Below are 19,370 nucleotides of genomic sequence, written 5' to 3'. Positions count from 1 at the left end.
GGTGGCGTGGGTGTCCTGAAAACCCAGGGGGAGGAGCCGGGTTCACGTGGTGGAGAGAACTCCGTGCCAAACGCTGCAGAGAAGAATCCATTTGATTCAGCCTGATAAAGGCGCCGGTGGCCCTGGTTTCGGCAGCGTGGTGGGGGCAGCAGCTGACGAGTGGGCAGAGGGAGAGGAAACTAGAACAAGTCACATCAACAATTCCTTCTAGACCGTTGGCCGAGAGGCGGGGAGAGAGCCGAGCCAGTGGCTGGGGGCAGCATGGGGGTCGGTGGGTTTTTCTATTCTTGCTTCTGGCTTGTTTGACAGGGGACACCTAGCATGTTGACATGCCGATTGCTGGGAGCCAGAAGACAGAGAGTGAAGAGGAAGGGGAGGGGTCGGCCCCAAGCATTGGGGGTGCAATGGGGGACAGGTCGGCCCTCCCGGCAGGAGGGACCCAGGGAGGCGCGGGGAAGCCCGTGGCCTTGCAACAGGTGAGGAATCCTTGGGTGGGGCCCGCGTGCAGCAAACACATGGGCACCTACCACAGCTGGTGCAGGTGTGGGCGGGACCTAGTCATGGCAGGTCCCAAGAAGCTCACAAAGGAGTCATCGCGGGGCTTCAGGTCCAAGAGCAGCTGGGTCTGATTTGAGCTCCAGAGCCAATATCTGGCGGCTGAAGGAGTGGGCGGAGGAGGCATGGGGATCAGTCAGGAGGCAGATGTACCCAGCAGCCTGTTAGGAGCGGGGTTCACCAGCACCCATGTGCTTCGTCGGAGATGCTGGTGGAAATGTCCCTCATAACACAAGACACAGAATATCGAGAGGTGGTATGTTTCAAGATTAAAAGGCACAAGTTCTGGGGCGCCTGGGTGGCTCAGTCAGTTGAGCATCTGACTCTTGCTTTCTGCTCAGGTCATGATCCCAGGGTCGTGGGATCGAGCCCCACACTGAGTGCGGAGTGTGGAGCCTGCTTAAAATTTGCTCTCTCTCCCTCTACTCCTCTATCCCACCCATGCACTCTCTCTCTAAAAACAAAACAAAGCAAAACACAAGTTTTAGGGGATGAACTAGGCTTGGACCCTGACTCCCTTCCAACAAGCTGTGTGACCTCAGGCTGGTGACTAGCCCTGTGAGTGTGTGTGTGTGTGTGTGTGTGTGTGAATTATCCATCACTGTATAGGAAACTGACTCGAAACTTAACAGCTCAGCTGGATCCCCTGTTCAGAGTCTCTCATGGGGCTGGGATCAAGGTGACTGCCATGGCCAGAGTCCCCTCAATGTCTTGTGAGGCACAATCAGCAGCTGTTGGCAGGATTCAGTTCTCCATGAGGCTGTTGACTGAGGGCCTCAGTTTCTCACTGTCTGAGGCCAGAAGCCACACCAAATGGGGTTTGTCAAGTTGAGTCTGGAATTCAGGGGCAGGATCCAGGTAGTCCAATGCACGTGAGTGGTATTTAAAGCCATGAAATTGGATGCGATCACCAAGGAAATGAGTGCAGATAGAAACGGGGTCTGAGGGCCGAGCCTGGGGGTATTCCAATGTTGGGGGGAGTGGGGGTGCCCAGTGGAAGCCACATAAGGGAAAGACAGGGGAGTACTCAGCTGGCTGGCGAGGCTGACCCATCCAGGGAGATGGTGTTGGGCAGGCGGTCGCTGAGTTTGACGGTGACTCGGGAGTCACTGGTGGCTTTGACCGGGCGGTGTTGGGGGTGTCGAAGCTGATGGGAGTGAGCTGGAGAGAGAATGGCAGGGAGGGGCATGGGAGAAAGTGGATGAGCACGGTGCTTTGAGGGGTTTTGCTGTGAAGGAAAACAAGAGAAATGCGGCAAGAACTAGACAGGATTGTTAGAACCAACCTTTATTATTTTTCTGTTTATTTATTTGTTTTGAGAGAGAGAGGGAGACAGAGGGAGAATCGCAAGCAGGCTCCACGCTGCCAGCATGGAACCCGATGCGGGGCTCGAACTCACAAACAGTCAGATCATGACCTGAGCTGAAGAGTCGGATGCTTAACTGACTGAGCCACCAGGTGTTCCTTATTCTTAAGGGAGGAGAAATGATTGCGTGTGTATTCTGATCAGAATTATCTAGGGTGAAAGGAAACAGTTGGGGCAGAAGGAGTGAGTGCTGGGTGATGTCTTGAGGAGGTGGGGGGAGTGAAGGCCTGGCCTAAAAGGGACAGGAGCATGACGGTTCCTGGGGGCATCACGCAGTCAGCGGCCCCCATTTCCCTCACGGGATAGGAAGCGGGCCCTCGGGAAAGAGGGGGAGTGGGGAAGCGCTGGGGGTTGAAGAGAGAGGAGAAGGCTCTGTGAAGGACTCATCCCGCAGAGCTGAGAGCGGCGGACGAGGAGAAAGGGACTCAGGTGTCCCGGGCCTGATAGAAGCCCGCGTGTCACTGGCGGTCACGCAGGCACAGTGTGTCTGTGCTTTGCTGCGACTCACGCACGGGTGCACCCACAGAGGAAACAGCGCTGGATCCAGCCAGCATGGACGAGACCAGAACGCTTGGCCATGGCATTAAAGCTGGAAAAGGGGAAGAGGAAGCAGATCAAGAGAAAGGCAACAGGGAACAGGTGTAGGCATCAGGCGGGAAAGAGGCAAAAAACGTGGTCAGGGTGGGGCTGCTTGAAATTGATTCGATGGAGGGGGGTGGGGCTGCTTGAAATTGATTTGATGGAGGGGGGTGGGGCTGCTTGAAATTGATTCGACGGAGGGGCGAAGTTGCCAGTGATTTCAGGGTCAGGGCGATGGCTCTGTGCACTGTCCCAGCACCTCCTTAGAGATGCAGATTCTCCGGCCCCACCCCGGACCCGCTGCATCAGATTCTGGGGATGGGACTGGCGATCTGTGTTGGAACAGGCCCCCCAGGCTTTCTGTGGTACATGGAATGTTAAGAACCACTGCTCTAGGGTGCGATGGCTGAAGGAAGGGAGCGCAAATCACAGGACAAGAAGGGTTTAAGAAACCCAGAAACTGGGATGAGGAAAGGATCCTTTGATGGATGGCAGAATTGCCAAAAAACTAAGCCAAGAGCAGAGCTGAAGAAAGTGCTCTAACCCAGGAGCTCAAGTCACCAAGAAATGAGAACAGTGGCTGGGGGGTGGAGAACAGCCTAGAACAGCCTGGATGTGGCAAAGAGAAGACAGGTGCCTCCATGCAGAGCCCGGTGATGGAAGGGCTGTGGGGAACACGGAGGGCAGGACAGTAGTCCCCGCTGATGTCCACCTCGCAATCCCCAGCACTTGTGGCTGTCACCGTGCACGGCAGGTCACCTTACACTCTGCAGGTGTGCGTGCTACTCCCAGATGGGAAGAGTTGCTTACGTTTTCCAGGTGAGCCCGGTTAATCACAAGGGTCCTTAAGGAGGGAGGCCGAGAGTCTGAGGAGAAGTGAAGCGGGAAGCAGGGGCCGGGGATGTGATTGTTGGCTTAGAAGATGGGGCAGACCCCAGGCCGGGGGTGGGGTGGGGACGGATTCTTCCCTAGCGCCTCCAGAAGGGACGAGGCTCCGTGGACACCTTGGATTTCTGACCTCCAAGAACCATAAGGTAATGAATTTGTGTTGCACCAAGCTACTGGGTTTGTGATCACTTGTCACCCGTCTCCGAGGGGAGGGGAGGCCTCAGCAGTGTGGTGCCTTCAGTTACAGCAGAAACACAGGCACGTGTGGGCGGAAAGACTGAGAATGGGGGGGATTTTGTTTGTGGTGGTCCACGAGATGACAGGGCAAAGCGGCAGCCATGTCCCGGGAGCCGGGGGGTGAGGGGTGCAAAACGTGGGGTGTACAGAGCCTCCTGGGGGCAAGTGAGTAGGAGACAGGTGGGGGCTAACTTGTACCTGATGTGAACAGGAAGGGCAAAAGTGATCAGCCACAGGGATGGGGCCGTAGAAAGCGGGAGATGGGAAGGGGGAGTCTGGGACCCCGCTTTACAATGCTCAGAGGGGGCCTGGACCCACTCAGGGTAGTGCTGGTCCCTGTTGGAGCCCCAGGGCAGGTGTCCAGGGGGTAGGTCTCAGAAGGACTTTCTGCAAGGCCTGAGCAGGGTGGGGGGAGGGTCAGCAGGAGCGCCCAGAGGGAGCCCTGTTTTCTCACACCTTTTGGAGGATGGATGAGACTATCGGGTCAGGCACAGCACGGTGCGGGTGTATCTGGGGAGGACCAAGGAGAGAGGAGCCACAGCCCAGCATGTTCACACGATATAAGGCAGCAAGCAGGACGTTGTGGCTGCGCCTCACCCGCTTTGGACATTTCCATCACTCACCTGCTCAGACACACTCCCCAGAGACGTCGAGTTTCACATTTGGCTTGTAAAAGGCAGTTGGCCGACCGCCCTGCTCTTACCTGTCCCCGAGGAGCTGTTGAGCCACAGCAGCAAGCATTTTACAGGCAAGAGGGGCCACAGGTGACTGCAGGATGCCAGAAGGCAGATAATAGCCTGGCAGCTTCAGGATTCTAGGGAATAATGGTCTTTATTGGCTTCTGCCAGAACTGGCTCTTTCTGGAAGACAGGCTGGCATACACACTGATGCGTAATTGGAAGTAAACAAACAGAGCCGTGTGGGCAGAAGAAAGGTCTCTCCTGACTCAGATGTTTGGCTTTTAGAAACGTATTAAATGGGGCGCCTGGGTGGCTCAGTCAGTTGAGCGTCTGACTTCAGCTCAGGTCATGATCTCGCAATTCGTGAGTTCAAGCCCCGCGTCTGGCTGTGCTGACCGCTCAGAGCCTGGAGCCTGCTTCGGATTCTGTGTCTCCCTCTCTCTGCCCCTTCCCTGCTCATGCCCTGTCCCTCTCTATCTCTCAAAAATGAATAAACGTTAAATTTTTAAAAATGTATTAAATATTAGGAAGTGATTAATCTTCCGTGCGTTCCAGACAAGCTCAGTGTTCTCCATGTCACTTGCATATGTGAAACTTCGACACATTTATTCATTCTTCATGCCGTTCCGGAAGACCTGGGGTGTGCAGGGTCTGGGTGTGTGGCATTGAACAAAGACCAATCCTGTCCTGTGCTCACGGAATCAACAGGTGTAAGAGATCGTAAACGAGCAAGTTGTTATCCAAACCGGAGCATGCATGGGTTGTGACGCATGTTATATGTCGATCCCACATCACCGGGTAGTCGGGGAAGTCCTCTGAAGATGAGATGTTTGATTGGAGACCTGAAGAATGAGGGAGAGCCAGGTCCATGAGTCTCTGGGGTCAGAGCATTTGAGATCCTGGGAGAGCAGAGACCGAGGCGGGAGAAAAGGTTTCATCTGTGCAAGGATCAGAAGAGAGACGGAGGCTTTAGCCAGAGGCGAGTCTGGAGACGTGGCTGTCAGGGAAGATCCCTGGAAGTCTTGCCTGCAATCTAGATCATTCTAAATGCCAAAGGAAGAGCTTGGTCCTGTGACCGGCAGGACACAGAAGCTCTGACCGAGCCTCTGATCCAAGTGGCCAAGCTGCCTGCTCCAGGTTTGAAATTAAAAAAAAAAAAAAAAAAAAAAAAAAGTCAGCAAAATAGAACAATAGGCAACCAGGACCTGTTTACCCACCTTCTCCTACAGAACCTTGATTGTTTTCGGCTTTATTGAAGAATAACACTGACAGAATTGTAATCTGCTTCCAGGGTACATCCAATGCGTTAATCTAGGGCATATACCTCGTAATAGGGCGTCCTCCATCTAGTTAATTGCCACATTCATCACTCCACATAGTGATCTTTGTGTGTATGAGACAGAACATTTAGATTGTCTTCTCTTAACAAATGTCAGTTACACGACATGTTCTCAACCATTATCACCATGCCGTGCGTTAGATCCTGAGAACACGCTCGTCTTCTAGCTGAGCATCTGTACGATTTTCCCAACCTCTCCCTGCTTCCCCCGGTCACCACTTGTCTACTCTGTTTCTTTGAGTTGGATGTTTTATTATTTTTTAAATTAGACTCCACGGAAAAGTGAAACCATGCAGTAGTTGTCTTTCTGTGTCTGGCACATTTCACTTAGCACAATGCCAGCCGCGAACAAGCAGGGTATCTTTCCTTCCCGCAGCCGCATGATACTCCACTCTGTATACATACATCTTCTTTATCCATTCACCCACTGACGGATACTTGGGTGGTTTCTGTGTTTTAGCTACTGGGACAGCAGCTGCAGTGAATCCGGGAGTGCAGATCTCTCTTGGGCTTTTCATTTCCTTTGCATCTACACCCAGAAGTCGGATTGCTGGATCCTCTGGTAGTCTTTTGAGGAACCCCCATTCTGTTTTCCATCGTGGAGGCACCAAATTACATTCCCACCCACAGTGTAAAAGGGCTCCCTTCACATCCTCACCCGCACTTAATCTGTTTTTGATAACTGCCATCCTAACAGGCATGAAGTGACATCTCGCTGGGGTTATGATTCACACGTCTCTGATGGTGAGTGACGTTGAGCACCTTTTCACGGCACCTGTCGGCCATTTGCATTCTTCTTTGGGAAAATGTCTATATAGTTCTTCTGCCCATGTTTTAAACTGGATTGTTTGCTTGTTTTGCAAGCAAGAACTCATTGAGTCATGAGTTCTTTGTATATTTCGAATATTAACCCCTTACTAGATTTGCAAATGTTTTCTCCCATTTTGTAAGTTGGCTTTTCGTTTTGTTGATGGATTCCTTCTTTAAAAAACTGTGTAGGGATTTTTTTAGCTTGATGCAGTGGCGTTTCTTTTGAATTTTTCATTTTTTTTCGGTTTTTTGTTTAGACTTGGTTTGGGGTGGGGTTTTTTGGCTGGTTTGTTTTTGCATTTAGTCTCTGTGCTTTTGATGTCAAAACTTCAAAACAGCATTGCCAAGACTGATGTCCAGGAGCTTACTGTGTTTTCTTCTAGGAGTTTCATGGTTGTGGATCTTCTGTTAAGTCTTGAGTCCATTTTTTTTAAATTTTTTTAACATTTATTTGTTTTTTTGAGACAGAGAGAGACAGAGCATGAATGGGGGAAGGGCAGAGAGAGAGGGAGACACAGAATCTGAAACAGGCTCCAGGCTCTGAGCCGTCAGCACAGAGCCCAACGCGGGGCTTGAACTCACGGACCGCGAGATCATGACCTGAGCCGAAGTCGGACGCCCAACCGACTGAGCCACCCAGGCGCCCCTTGAGTCCATTTTTAAATTGGTTTTTGTGCATAAGGTAGGGGTCCAGTTTCATTCTTCTTCATGTGGCTGCCCAGCTTTTCCAGCTATTAAATAGACTGTTATTAAATAACAGTTATTAAATAGACTGTTCTTTCCCCATGTTTATTCTTGGCTCCTTTGTTGTAAATTAACCGGCCATATATGCGTGGGTTTATTGCTGGACTGTCTATTCTGTCCCATTGATCTGTGTGTCTGTTTTTATGCCAGTACCATACTGTATTGATTACAATAGCTTTGTGATGGAATTTAAAATCAGGACATGTGATACCTACAGCTTTGTCTGTCTTTCCCACGATTGCTGTGGCTATCTGGGGTCTTTTGTGGCCCCATACAAATCTTAGGATTCTTTTTACTTCTGTAAAAACTACCATTGGAGTTTTGAGAGGGTTTAAATCTGTAGATTGCTTTAGGTAGAATGGGCTTGGGGTATCTTTCCATCCTCTATAATTTCCTTCACCTGTAACTTACAGTTTTCAATACACAGATCTTTCACCTCCTTGGTTAAATTCATTCCTAGGTATTTTATTCTTTTAGGATTGATTTTTCTTCCTGATGGTTTGTTAGTGTATAGAAGTATAACTGATGTTTGTATAATGATTTTTGTATCCTGTAATGTCACCAAATTTGTTCTAACAGTTTTTTGGTGAAATCTATAAAGTTGCCTATATATATCATGTGCAAATTACATCTGATATAAGAAATATAAAGATCATAAGGGACTACTGTGAACAAACATATATATCAATATATTGGATAATCTAGAAGAAATGGACAAATTTCTAGAAACAGACAACCTACCGAGACTGAATCATGAAGAAAAAGGAAATATGAAAAGATTACTGATTCAGTCTCCTTACTAGTAATCAAATATCTCCCAACAAAGAAAAACCCAGTACCAGATGGCGTTACTGGTGAATTATATCAAAGATTTAAAGAAAAACGAATGCCAGTCCTTCTGAACCCTTCCAAAAAATTGCAGAGCAGGGAGTATTTCCAAACTCATTTTATGAGGTCCACATTACCCTGCTACAAAAGCCAGACCAAGGACTACAAGAAAAGGAAATGATAGGCTAATATCTCTGATGAACACAGATGCAAAAACCCTCAGCAGAATACTAGCAAAACAAATCCAACAGCACGTCGAAAGGTTTCTATACCATAATCAAGTGGAATTTATCCCTGGTTTGCATGGATGTTTCAGGATACACATCAGTAAGTACGGTATACCACTTGAACAAAATGAAGAATAAAAATTAGATAATCATTTCCATAGCTGCACAAAGAGCATTTGGCACAAGTCATCCTTAATGATAAAAACTCTCAACAAATTAGGTACGGAAGGAATGTACCTCAACTTGTTAAAGTTTGTATGGGACAAGCCTACAGCTAATCTCCTGCTCAACAATGAAAAGCTAAAAGCTTTTCCTCTTAAGTGAGGAACAAGGTCTTCTATTCACCATAGCACTAGAATTCCTAGCCAGAGCTATTAAGCAAGAAAGACATATAAAAGGCATCCAAATTGGAAAGGAAGAAGCAACATTGTCTGCTTGCAGATGAACTGCTCTTCTGTATAAAAAGCTCTAAAGACTCCACTAAACAAACTTCAAGAACGAATGAGTTCAGTGAAGTGGCAGCATACAACAGTAACAAAAATCGGCTGCGTTTCTCTACACTAACAATGAACTATGTAAAAAATTAAGAAAAAGATCCTGTTTACAATAGTATCGAAAAGAATAAAATATTTCGGAATAAATTTAATCAAGGAGGCTAAAGATCTATACACTGGAAACTATACAACATTGAAGGAAACTGAGGAAGATGCAAATAAATGGAATGATACCCCCATGCCCATGAATTGGAAGAATTGTTAAATTCTCCATACTAGGTAAAGCGATCTATACAGGTTCAAAGTAAACCCTGAGTGTCTGTCGATGGATGAATGGATATGGAAAATGTGGCATATGGAATATTATTTAGGATGTCCTACCATTAGAGACTGTATGGATGAAACCGGAGGACGTTATGTAAGTGAAATAAGTCAAAGACAAATAGTGTATGATCCCACGTATATGTGGAATCTAAAAAAAAAGTCAAACTCCTAGTAACAGAGTAGAATGCTGGTTACCAGGGCTGGGGGTAAGGGAAATAGGGGGATGTGAGAGGGCGCAGACTTTCAGTTATGAGATCAGTAAGTTCTAGAACGCTAAGGTACATCATGGTAACTAGAGTTAATAATTATATTTGAAGCTTGCTAAGAGAGTAGATCTCACGTGTCCTCACCACATACCCAAAAAGGTAACTATGAGATGACATGTTAAATATTTTGATTTTTGGCAATCACCACACAGTGTTTGCATATATCAAGATACCGTGTATCTTTGTGTGTGTGTGTGTGTGTGTGTGTGTGTGTGTGTGTGTGTGCATTGTGTATACCTTACATAGACTTCTTATTTGTCAGTCACACCTCACAGCTGGAACAAAATAATTGCAAAAGGAAGCCCCTGCATTTTCTTGAGGCTCAATCTGGTCAGTGAGGCCAGGGAGGGGGCTGCTTTCTCAGCCAGGCAGAATGGAAGTGGTTCAGTGGGCATGAAGCCAAGAGGTAACTTCAGAGACAGACCCACCAGGGTTTGCAGAGGTGTGGGCCCTGGGGACAGGTTGGGATCCAGGGTCACTCCTGGGGGTTCGACTTCGGGATGGTTAGGCGGTTGTCACAAACTAACGGGGAAGGCTGGTGTCTATGGATGGCCCGGGGTTGGGGACAGAGGAGACTGGGACTTGGGAAGATTGGATGCACATCGAACTAGAAATGGCTTATGGCTGAGTGGAGAAGTCACAGTGGCTATTGCATATGAGTCTGGGGAGTGTACATGTGAGTGTAAACCCGGTGCCAAGGTTGTCCTGTGAATGCCCCTTCCTCAAGAGCTCTCCTGACGTCATTAAGTGCAGAGGGCTCTCGATCAGATCACAGCCACCCCCTGACACTTTGAGGACCAGCAGCAATGGCTGTGGGGGTGTTCCCTGGAAGTTTCAGCAGTGGCTCATAGAAGGCTATCATCTCCCAGCCGCCAAACAACGGTTAAGATCGGGATGTCATTGTACTTTGTGTCTGAAGCTCATGGTGCTTTGTGTGCAGGGTTTCAGGGTTTGAAATTTCTAGCAAACCAAGAAATCCTGGAATAGGGCCACGGTTTCCATCTCTGTGGTGATAACTCCATGTTGGACCATTTACCATGCTCGACTTCTGAATCTTACCGAGAGGGCGAAGGCAGGGACTGTTGAGAAGTTTGGAGTGGGTAGCCCTTTTCGGAGAAAGTTTGGCCCAACCTTGTTCAGAAAACGTGATTCACATAGTTTACTCAACTACCTGGGCTCCTCAAACACAAATGACTTTGCTTTTGTTTTTGTTTTTGTTTTTGTTTTTTTCCTTTTTAAAATTTTAATTCCAGTATAGTAAGCATACAGTGTTATATCGGTTTCAGGTATATAAAACAGATATTCAGCACTTTGATATATTACTCAGTTGCTCATCATGACAAGTGTACCCTTTAACCCCCTTCACTTATTTCACCCGTGCCCCACCCTCCCCTCTGGTAACCATCTGTTTGTTCTCTATAGGTGAGAGTCTGGTTGTTGGTTTGTCCCTTTTTTCTTTGCTCATTTGGGTTTTTGTTTTGTTTTGTTTTGTTTTGTTTTGTTTTTAGATTCCCCATATGAGTGAAATCATATGGTATTTGTCTTTCTCTGACTTATTTCATTTAGCGTAATACCTTCTAGATCCATCCACGCTATTGGAAATGGGAGGATTTCCTTTTTTTATGGCTGAATGATATTCCATTATATACATAGGCCACATCTTTATCCATTCATCAACGGATGGACACTGGGGCTGCTTCCATAACTTGGCTCTTGTAAAGAATGCTGCAGTGAACATACGGGTGCATATACCTTTTTGAACTAGTGTTTTCGCATCCCTTGGGTAAATACCCAGCAGTGCGATTACTGGATCATATGGTAGTTGTATTTTTAATTTTTTGAGGAACCTGTATACTGTATACTGTTCCAATAGTTCATTTTTGCTTTTAATTCCCTTGTCTTTGGAGATGTGTCGAGCAAGATAGTGCTGTGGCTGAGGGAGGTCAAAGAGGTTGTTGCCTGCTTTCTCCTCTAGGGTTTTGATGGTTTCCTGTCTCACATTCAGGTCTTTCTCCATTTTGAGTTTATTTTTGTGAATGGTGTGAGAAAGTGGTCTAGTTTCATTCTTCTGCTTGTCGCTGTCCGGTTCTCCCAGCACCATTTGTTAAAGAGACTGTCTTTTTTCCATTAGATACTCTTTCCTGTTCTGTCAAATATTAGTTGGCCATACATTTGTGGGTCCAACTCTGGGTTCTCTATTCTATTCCATTGGTCCATGTGTCTGTTTTTGTTCCAGTACCATTCTGTCTTGATGATTACAGCTTTGTAGTAGAGGCTAAAGTCTGGGATTGTGATGCCTCCCGCTTTGGTTTTCTTCTTCAATATTACATTGGCTATTCTGGGTCTTTTGTGGTTCCATACAAATTTTAGGATTGCTTGTTCTAGTTTTGAGAAGAATGCTGGTGCAATTTTGATCGGGATTGCATTGAATGTGTAGATTGCTTTGGGTAGTATTGACATTTTGACAATATTTATTCTTCCACGGAATGTTTTTCATTTCTTTGTGTCTTTTTCAATTTCCTTCATAAGCTTTATTCTATAGTTTTCAGCATACAGATCATTTACATCTTTGGTTAGGTTTATTCCTAGGTATTTTATGGTTCTTGGTGCAATTGTAAATGGGATAAGTTTCTTTATTTCTCTTTCTGTTGCTTCATTATTGGTGTATAAAAATGCAACCAATTTCTGTACATTGATTTTTGTACCCTGCAACGTTGCCAAATTCATGTAAAAGTCTAGCAGACTTTTGGTGGAGTCTATTGCATTTTTCCATGTAGAGTATCATGTCATCTGCGACATGACTTCTTTGCCAATTTTGATGCTTTTTATTTCATTTTGTTGTCTGACTGCTGATGCTAGGACTTCCAACACTATGTTGAACAACAGCGGTCAGAGTGGACATCCCTGTTGTGTTCCTGATCTCAGGGGGAAAGCTCTGTTTTTCCCCATTGAGGATGGTATTAGCTGTGTGGGCTTTTCATAAATGGCTTTTATGATGTTTAAGTATGTTCCTTCTATCCTGACTTTCTTGAGGGTTTTTATTAAGAAACAATGCTGTATTTTGTAAAATGCTTTTTCTGCATCTATTGACAGGATCATATGGTTCTTGTCCTTTTTTTTTTTTTTATTAATGTGATGTGTCACATTGATTTTGTGAATGTTGAACCAGTCCTGCTGCCCAGGAATGAATCCCACTTGATCATGGCGAATAATTCTTTTTATATGCTGTTGAATTCCATTTGCTAGTATCCTGTTGAGAATTTAGGCATCCATATTCACCAGGGATATCGGCCTGTAGTTCTCTTTTTTTGCTGGGTCTCTGTCTGGCTTGGGAACCAAAGTAATGCTGGCTTCATAGAATGAGTCCAGAAGTTTTCCTTTCATTTCTATTTTTTAGGACAGCTTGAGAAGGATAGGTATTAACTCTGCTTTAAATGTCTGGTAGAATTCCCCAGGGAAGCCATCTGGTCCAGGATTCTTATTTATTGGGAGATTTTTGATAACTGATTCAATTTCTTCACTAGTTATGGGTCTGTTCAAATTTTCTATTTCTTCCCATTTGAGTTTTGGAAGTGTGTGGGTGTTTAGGAATTTGTCCATTTCTTCCAGGTTGTCCAGTTTGTTGGCATATAGTTTTTCATAGTATTCCCTGATAATTGCTTGTATTTCTGAGGGATTGGTTGTAATAAATCCATTTCCATGCATGGTTTTATCTATTTGGGTCCTCTCTCTCTTTGAGAAGCCTGGCTAGAGGTTTATCAGTTTTGTTTATTTTTTCAAAAAACCAACTCTTGGTTTCATTGATCTGCTCTATTTTTTTTTTTAATTCTATATTGTTTATTTCTGCTCTGATCTCTATTTCTCTTCTTCTGCTGGGTTTGGGGTGTCTTTGCTGTTCTGCTTCTCATTCCTTTAGGTGTGCTGTTAGATTTTGTATTTTTCTTTTTTCTTGAGATACGCCTGGATTGCAATGTATTTTCCTTTTAGGACTGCCTTTGCTGTATCCCAAAGAGTTTGGATTGTTGTGTTTTTGTTTTCATTTGTTTCCATATATTTTTAACTTCTTCTCTAATTGCCTGGTTGACCCATTCGTTCTCTAGTAGGATGTTCTTTAATCTCCATGTTTTCAGACTTTTTCCTGTGGTTGATTTCAAGTTTCATAGCATTGTGATCTGAAAATGTGCATGGTATGATCTCAGTTCGTTTATATTTATTGAGGGCTATTTTGTGACCCAGTATGTGATCTATCTTGGAGAAGGTTCCACGTGCACTCGAGAAGAAAGTATATTTTGCTGCTTCAGGATGTAGAGTTCTAAATATATCTGTTAAGTCCATCTGGTCCAGCATATCATTCAGGGCCATTGTTGCTTGACCGATTTTCTGTCTAGATGATCTGTCCATTGTTGAAAGTAGAGTATTAAAGCCCCCTGTAATTACCACATTCTTACCAATAAGATTGCTTATGTTTGTGATTAATTGTTTTATATATATGGGTGCTTTCGAATTCGGTACATAGACATTTAAAATTGTTAGCTCTCCCTGATGGATAGACCCTGTAATTATTATATAATGCCCTTCTTCCTCTCTTGTTACAGCCTTTAATTTAAAGTCTAGTTTGTCTGATGTAAGTATGGCTACTCCAGCTTTCTTTTGACTTCTGGTAGCATGATAGTTCTCCATCCCCTCACTTTCAATCTGAAGGTGTCCTCAGGTCTAAAATGAGTCTCTTGTAGGCAGCAAATAGATGGGTCTTTTTTTTTTATCCATTCTCATACCCTATGTCTTTTGGTTGGAGCATTTAGTCCATTTACATTCAGTGTTAGTATTGAAAGATACGGGTTTAGAGTCATTGTGATATCTGTAGGTTTCATGCTTGTAGTGATGTCTCTGGTACTTTGTGGTCCTTGCAACATTTCACTCACAGGGTACCCCTTAGGATATCTTGTAGGGCTGGCTTCGTGGTGATGCATTCCTTCAGTTTTTGTTTGGGAAAACCTTTATCTCTCCTCCTATTCTGAATGACAGGCTTGCTGGATAAAGGATTCTTGGCTGCATATTTTTCCTGGTCATTACATTGCAGATTTCCTGCCATTCCTTTCTGGCCTGCCAAGTTTCAGTAGACAGGTCTGCTACGACCCTTCTATGTCTACCCTTGTATGTTAAGGCCCGTTTATCCCTACCTTCTTTCAGAATCCTGTCTTTATCCTTGGATTTTCCAGTTTCACTATATGTCGTGCAGAAGATCAATTCAAGTTACATCTGAAGGGAGTTTTCTGTGCCTCTTGGATTTCAATGTCTGTTTCCTTCCCCAGATTGGGGAATTTGTCAGCTATGATTTGTTCAAGTACACCTTCAGCCCCTTTCTCTCTCCCTTCTTCTGGAATTCCTATGATACAGATACTGTGCTGTTTGATTGACTCACTTAGTTCTCTAATTCTCCCCTCGTGGTCCTGGATTTTTTAAAATCTTTTTCTCAGCTTCCTCTTTTTCCATAATTTTATCTTCGAATTCACCTATTCTCCCCCTTTGCCTCTTCAGTCTGTGCTGTGGCCACCTCCATGTTATTTTGTACCTTGTTTATAGCATTTTTTAAATTCATCATGACTACTTTTTAGTTCCTTGATCTCTGCAGCAATAGATTCTCTACTGTCTTCTATGCTTTTTTCAAGCCCAGCTATTAAAACTTAAAGCTATTCTTCTAAATTCTTGTTCAGTTATGTTGCTTGTATCTGTTTTGATCAATTCTTTAGCTGTCACTTCTTCCTGGAATTTCTTTGGAGGAGAATCCTTCCATTTTGTTATTTTGGCTAGTTTTCTATCCCTTCTGAGTTTTAAAAGCTTGTTATGTGCTCTGTACCTACAAGCACTGCTATATTAGAGGAGGGTCATACACTGTGCAGGGCCTGGCTCTTCAGGAGGTGTTTTTTGGAGACGGTTGCTTGCTCTCTGTTGTTGTAACTTCGGTTATTTAAAAAAAAATTTTTTTTACTGTTTATTTATTTTTGAGAGAGAGATAGAGTGTGAGCTGGGGAGGAGCAGAGAGAGAGAGAGAGAGGGAGACACAGAATGTGAAGCAGGCTCCAGGCTCTGAGCTGTCAGCACAGAGCCCGATGTGGGGCTCGAACCCACAAACTGTGAGATCATGACCTGAGCTGAAGTCCGACACTTAACCAACTGAGCCACCCAGGTGCCCCTGACTTTAGTTATTTTATTTCCCTAGTCGTAGTGATGTTTTGGCCCCTCCACCAGGTGTGCTTTGATTTGTTCCTTGAAGTAGCCCTGGAAAGGAAAACAAACAGATAAATAGGAAACAAAAACACGCAAACACATAGACAAATCAAACAAGTAAGCAAAACCAGAAAACAATGCAAAAGCAAAACACCAGAAACACCAGCTCCAAGTAAAGAACAGGGTGGAAGCGGTGTTGATGGAAGAGCACATACAAAGAGAGAAAGGACGGGGGTGGGTGGAAAAAGAAAACAATAAACATGGACCAGGCAGAGAGACTAAATGGCTTAATCCAGAGGCAAGAAAGGAAAATAAAGAAGGAAGGTGGGCGGAGGGTGGGGGAGAAACGAAGATAACGTCACCCAGACAGAAAAACTATACAGCTTCATCATTCCAGAGAAAGAGGGAAAGGAAAGAAGGAGGTGTAGAACAATTAGCAAGAGAATGGATTAAATATGTCTGCTTAAATAAACCAACAACCAGAGTAACCAGCCTCGAGGAGGGAAGAGAGAAGGAGAAGAGGAAGGGAGAATATATCTAAATAAGAATTGTCCAAGAATTAACCCAGGCAAGGGAAGCAGCAGCGCTGGTCTGGAGAAGGGGGCCCTCTGGTTCCTCAGCGTCTATACCGCTCCAATAGACACGCGGGTCCCCGCGCCGAGGGGCGTGGCTTGGCGTGGCCGGTCCCGCCTCCGCTGTGGGCCCCGCCTTGGTGGGGGCGGGGGCAAAGATGGCGACCTCCAGGGTCTTCTCCACGGACCTGGTGGACTCCGTTCGCGCGTCCTCACTGTGCGGCGGGTGCAGACGGGGCGGCCGGTCTCGCCCCGCCGACTCCTGTGCCCTGGCGTTTGGCTGGGACCTAAACTCCCGCTCCGTGTGCCCCTGCACCGGGGAAGCCCCTCTCTGTGCGGCCCCATGTGTGGTCCTGCCCCGCAGCACTTGAACGGAAGGGACTGGTTTCTCCTGCTGCAGACCGCGCCCTTCACCTACCACCGGACCCCGGGCTGGCTCCCCTCCTCCCCAGGTGTGCGAACAGGGCAGCAGACCCCAGTCCAAAGAAAGCCCTGCAGCTAGAGATGGGATCCCTCTGCCTCCCGGTCCGGGGCTTTTCTCTTGTCCAGATACAGCCCTCCGCTTCCCCGGCAGCCCTTTCTCCTCTTTGTCTCCCCGCAGAACGGGTTCCCTCCCCTCCGTGCCTGTGCATTTTATCTCCCCCAGTTGGCGATTGCCCACCTGTGGCCCCTCAGGTTGTCCCGGTGTCTCCCTGGTAGACTCCATCTCTTTGCCTCCCAGACTCTTGGGGTTCCAAGTCCTCTGGCTTCAGCCCTTCTTGGTTTGAGAGACACGGGAAGTAGGGATCCCCCTACTTCGCCCCCATGTTGTCCCCTCCATCAGAAGCTTTTTATTTTGATGTAGTCCCGATAGTTTACTCTTCCTTTTGTTTCCCTTGCCTGAGGAGACCTTTTTAAATTTTTTTTAATGTTTATTTTTCAGAGCGAGAGTGTGTGAGTGGGGGAGGGGACAGAGAGAGAGACAGAATCCGAAGCGGGCTCCGGGCTCTGAGCTGTGGGCACAGAGCCCCATGTGGAGCTCGAACTCACAAACCGCCAGATCGTGACCTGAGTCCAAGTCAGTCGCTTAATCGACTCAGCCACCAGGCACTCTCTCCACCTTTTTTTTTTTTTTTTTTTTAATTTCTTAATGTTTATTTCTGAGGAGACATTTTTGTGGCCAATGTCAGAGAAATTACTGCCTGTGCTTTCTTCTAGGATTTTTATGGTCTCACATTCGGGTCGTTGATCCACTTCTGTGTGGCGTAAGAAAGTGGTCCAGTTTCCTTCTTTTGCATGTAGCTCTTCGGTTTTCCCAACACCTTTTGTTTAGGAGATGGTCGTTTCCCCATTGCACATTCTTGCCTCCTTTGCCGAAGAGTGATTGACCGTGTGTAATCACGGGTTAATTCTCAAGCTCTCTATTCTGTTCCATTGATCTATGCGTCTGTTTCTGTGCCGGCACCATACTGTTTTGAGTACTACAGCTTTGTAGCATATCTTGAAATGTGGGATTGTGATGCCTGCAGTTTTGATCTTCTTATTCAAGATTGCCTTGGCTATTTGGGGTCTTCTGTGGTCCATACAAGTATTAGGATTATTTGTTCCAGTTCTACGAAAACTGTTGGTTTTTAACAGAGATTGCATTAAGCGTGTAGATTGCTTTGGGTAGTACGGACATTTTAACAGTTTGTTCTTTCAGTCCGTGACCATGGAATGTCTTTTCATTTGCATCCTCTTCGGTTTCTTTCATCAGCGTTTTATTGTTGTCAGAGGACAGGTCTCTTACCTCCTTGGTTAAGTTTAATCCTGAATATTTTATTTTTGGTACAGTTGTAAGTAGGATTGTTCTCTTAATTTCTCTTTCTGCTGTCCCATTATTAGTGTGTAGAAATGCAGTGGATATCTGTATATTGATTTTGTGTTCTGTGACCTTACTGAATCCATTTCAGTCTTAGTTTTTTGGTGGACTCTAGGGTTTTCTGTATGTGCATCATGTCATCTGCAAATAGTGAAAGTTTTTGCTTTTCTCTTAGTGAATGCAAATTTGGATGCCTTTTATTTCTTTTTGTCCGACTGCTGTGGCTAGGACCTCCAGCACCGTGTTGAATAAAAGTGGCCAGAGTGGACATCCTTGTCTTGTTGCTGACCTGAGAGGAAAAACTCGGCTTTTCACCCTTCAGTATGATGTTTGCCGTGGGTGTTTCGTACCAGGGCTTTATGATGATGAGGTGTGTTCCCTCTGCAGCTGCTTTGTTGAGGGTTTTGATCATGACTGGATGTTGTATTTTGTCAAATGTTTTTTTGCATCAATTGCGATGATCATATGGTTTTTCTCCTTTCTCTTGTTGATGCAATGTAAATGTTGAGTGATTTGCAGATATTGAACCCACCCTTTTGTCCCGGGAACAAATACCACGTGATCATGGTGAGTGATTTTTTTAATGTGTTGTTGGGGTTGGTTTGCCAGTGTTTTGTTGATGGTTTTTGCATCTGGTTCATCAGAGAAGGTTCTCTTTTTCTGGAGCGTCTATCTGGTTTCAGTATCAGGGTAATTCTGGCTTCAGCATAAATTTGGAAGCTTTCCTTTCTGTTCTGTTTTTTTTTTTTTTTTGAATAGTTTGACAAGAATAGGTATTAATTCTTTAAAGTTTGTTGGAATTTGCCTATGCAACCATTTGGTCCTGGACTTCTGTTTCTTGGGAATTTTTTGATTATGGATTTAATTTCACTGTTGGTAGCTCTATGTTCAAATTTTCTGTTTCTTCCCAATTCGGTTTTGGGAGGTGATACGTTTCTAGGAATTTATCCATTTCTTTTAGGTTATCCAATTTGTAGGCATATAAGTTTCCATAATTTTCTCTTATAATTTTTTGCATTTCTGTGGTGTTGGTTCTTTCTCTGTCATTTCTGCTTTGGAGTTCTCTCTCTCTCTCTCTCTCTCTCTTTTTAAATGAGTCTGGCTCAAGGTCCTATTTTGTTGATCTTTTCAAAGAACCAGCTCCTGGTTTCATTGATCTGCTCTATTGTGTTTTTTTTAGTTTCTATTTCATTTATTTCTGCTCTATTCTTGATTATTTTCTTTCTTCTAATGTTTTTTTTTTTGAAAGAGAGCATAAGCAAGGGACAAGGGCAGAGAGAGAGGGAGAGAGAGAAAGAGAGAAAGAGGGAGAGGGAAGGAGAGGGAAAGAGGAAAGTTGGGGGGGGGAGAGAGAGTGGGGGGGAGAGAGAGAAAGTGGGGGGGAGAGAGAGAA

The 19,370-nt window shown here is 45.3% G+C and overlaps 1 protein-coding gene across 1 annotated transcript in view; it reads right to left on the bottom strand.

Annotated features, from left to right (window-relative positions):
• Positions 1-1,582: 1,582 nt before the first annotated feature.
• The window catches only part of LOC122466907 (basic proline-rich protein-like), a gene marked incomplete at its 5' end in the record, with an annotated part of 22,229 nt that continues 4,441 nt past the window's right edge, over positions 1,583-19,370 (bottom strand). The window contains 3 exons of the mRNA XM_043553196.1: positions 1,583-1,716; positions 2,446-2,510; positions 9,267-9,271. Coding sequence (XP_043409131.1) covers positions 1,583-1,716; positions 2,446-2,510; positions 9,267-9,271 — 204 coding nt within the window. The remainder of the gene's footprint in view (positions 1,717-2,445; positions 2,511-9,266; positions 9,272-19,370) is intronic.

The sequence above is a fragment of the Prionailurus bengalensis genome, chromosome A3, assembly GCF_016509475.1.
Source record: "Prionailurus bengalensis isolate Pbe53 chromosome A3, Fcat_Pben_1.1_paternal_pri, whole genome shotgun sequence".
Lineage (NCBI taxonomy): Eukaryota > Metazoa > Chordata > Mammalia > Carnivora > Felidae > Prionailurus > Prionailurus bengalensis.
Note: the sequence above shows the minus strand (reverse complement) of the source record. Positions and strands in the feature narration are given on the sequence as shown.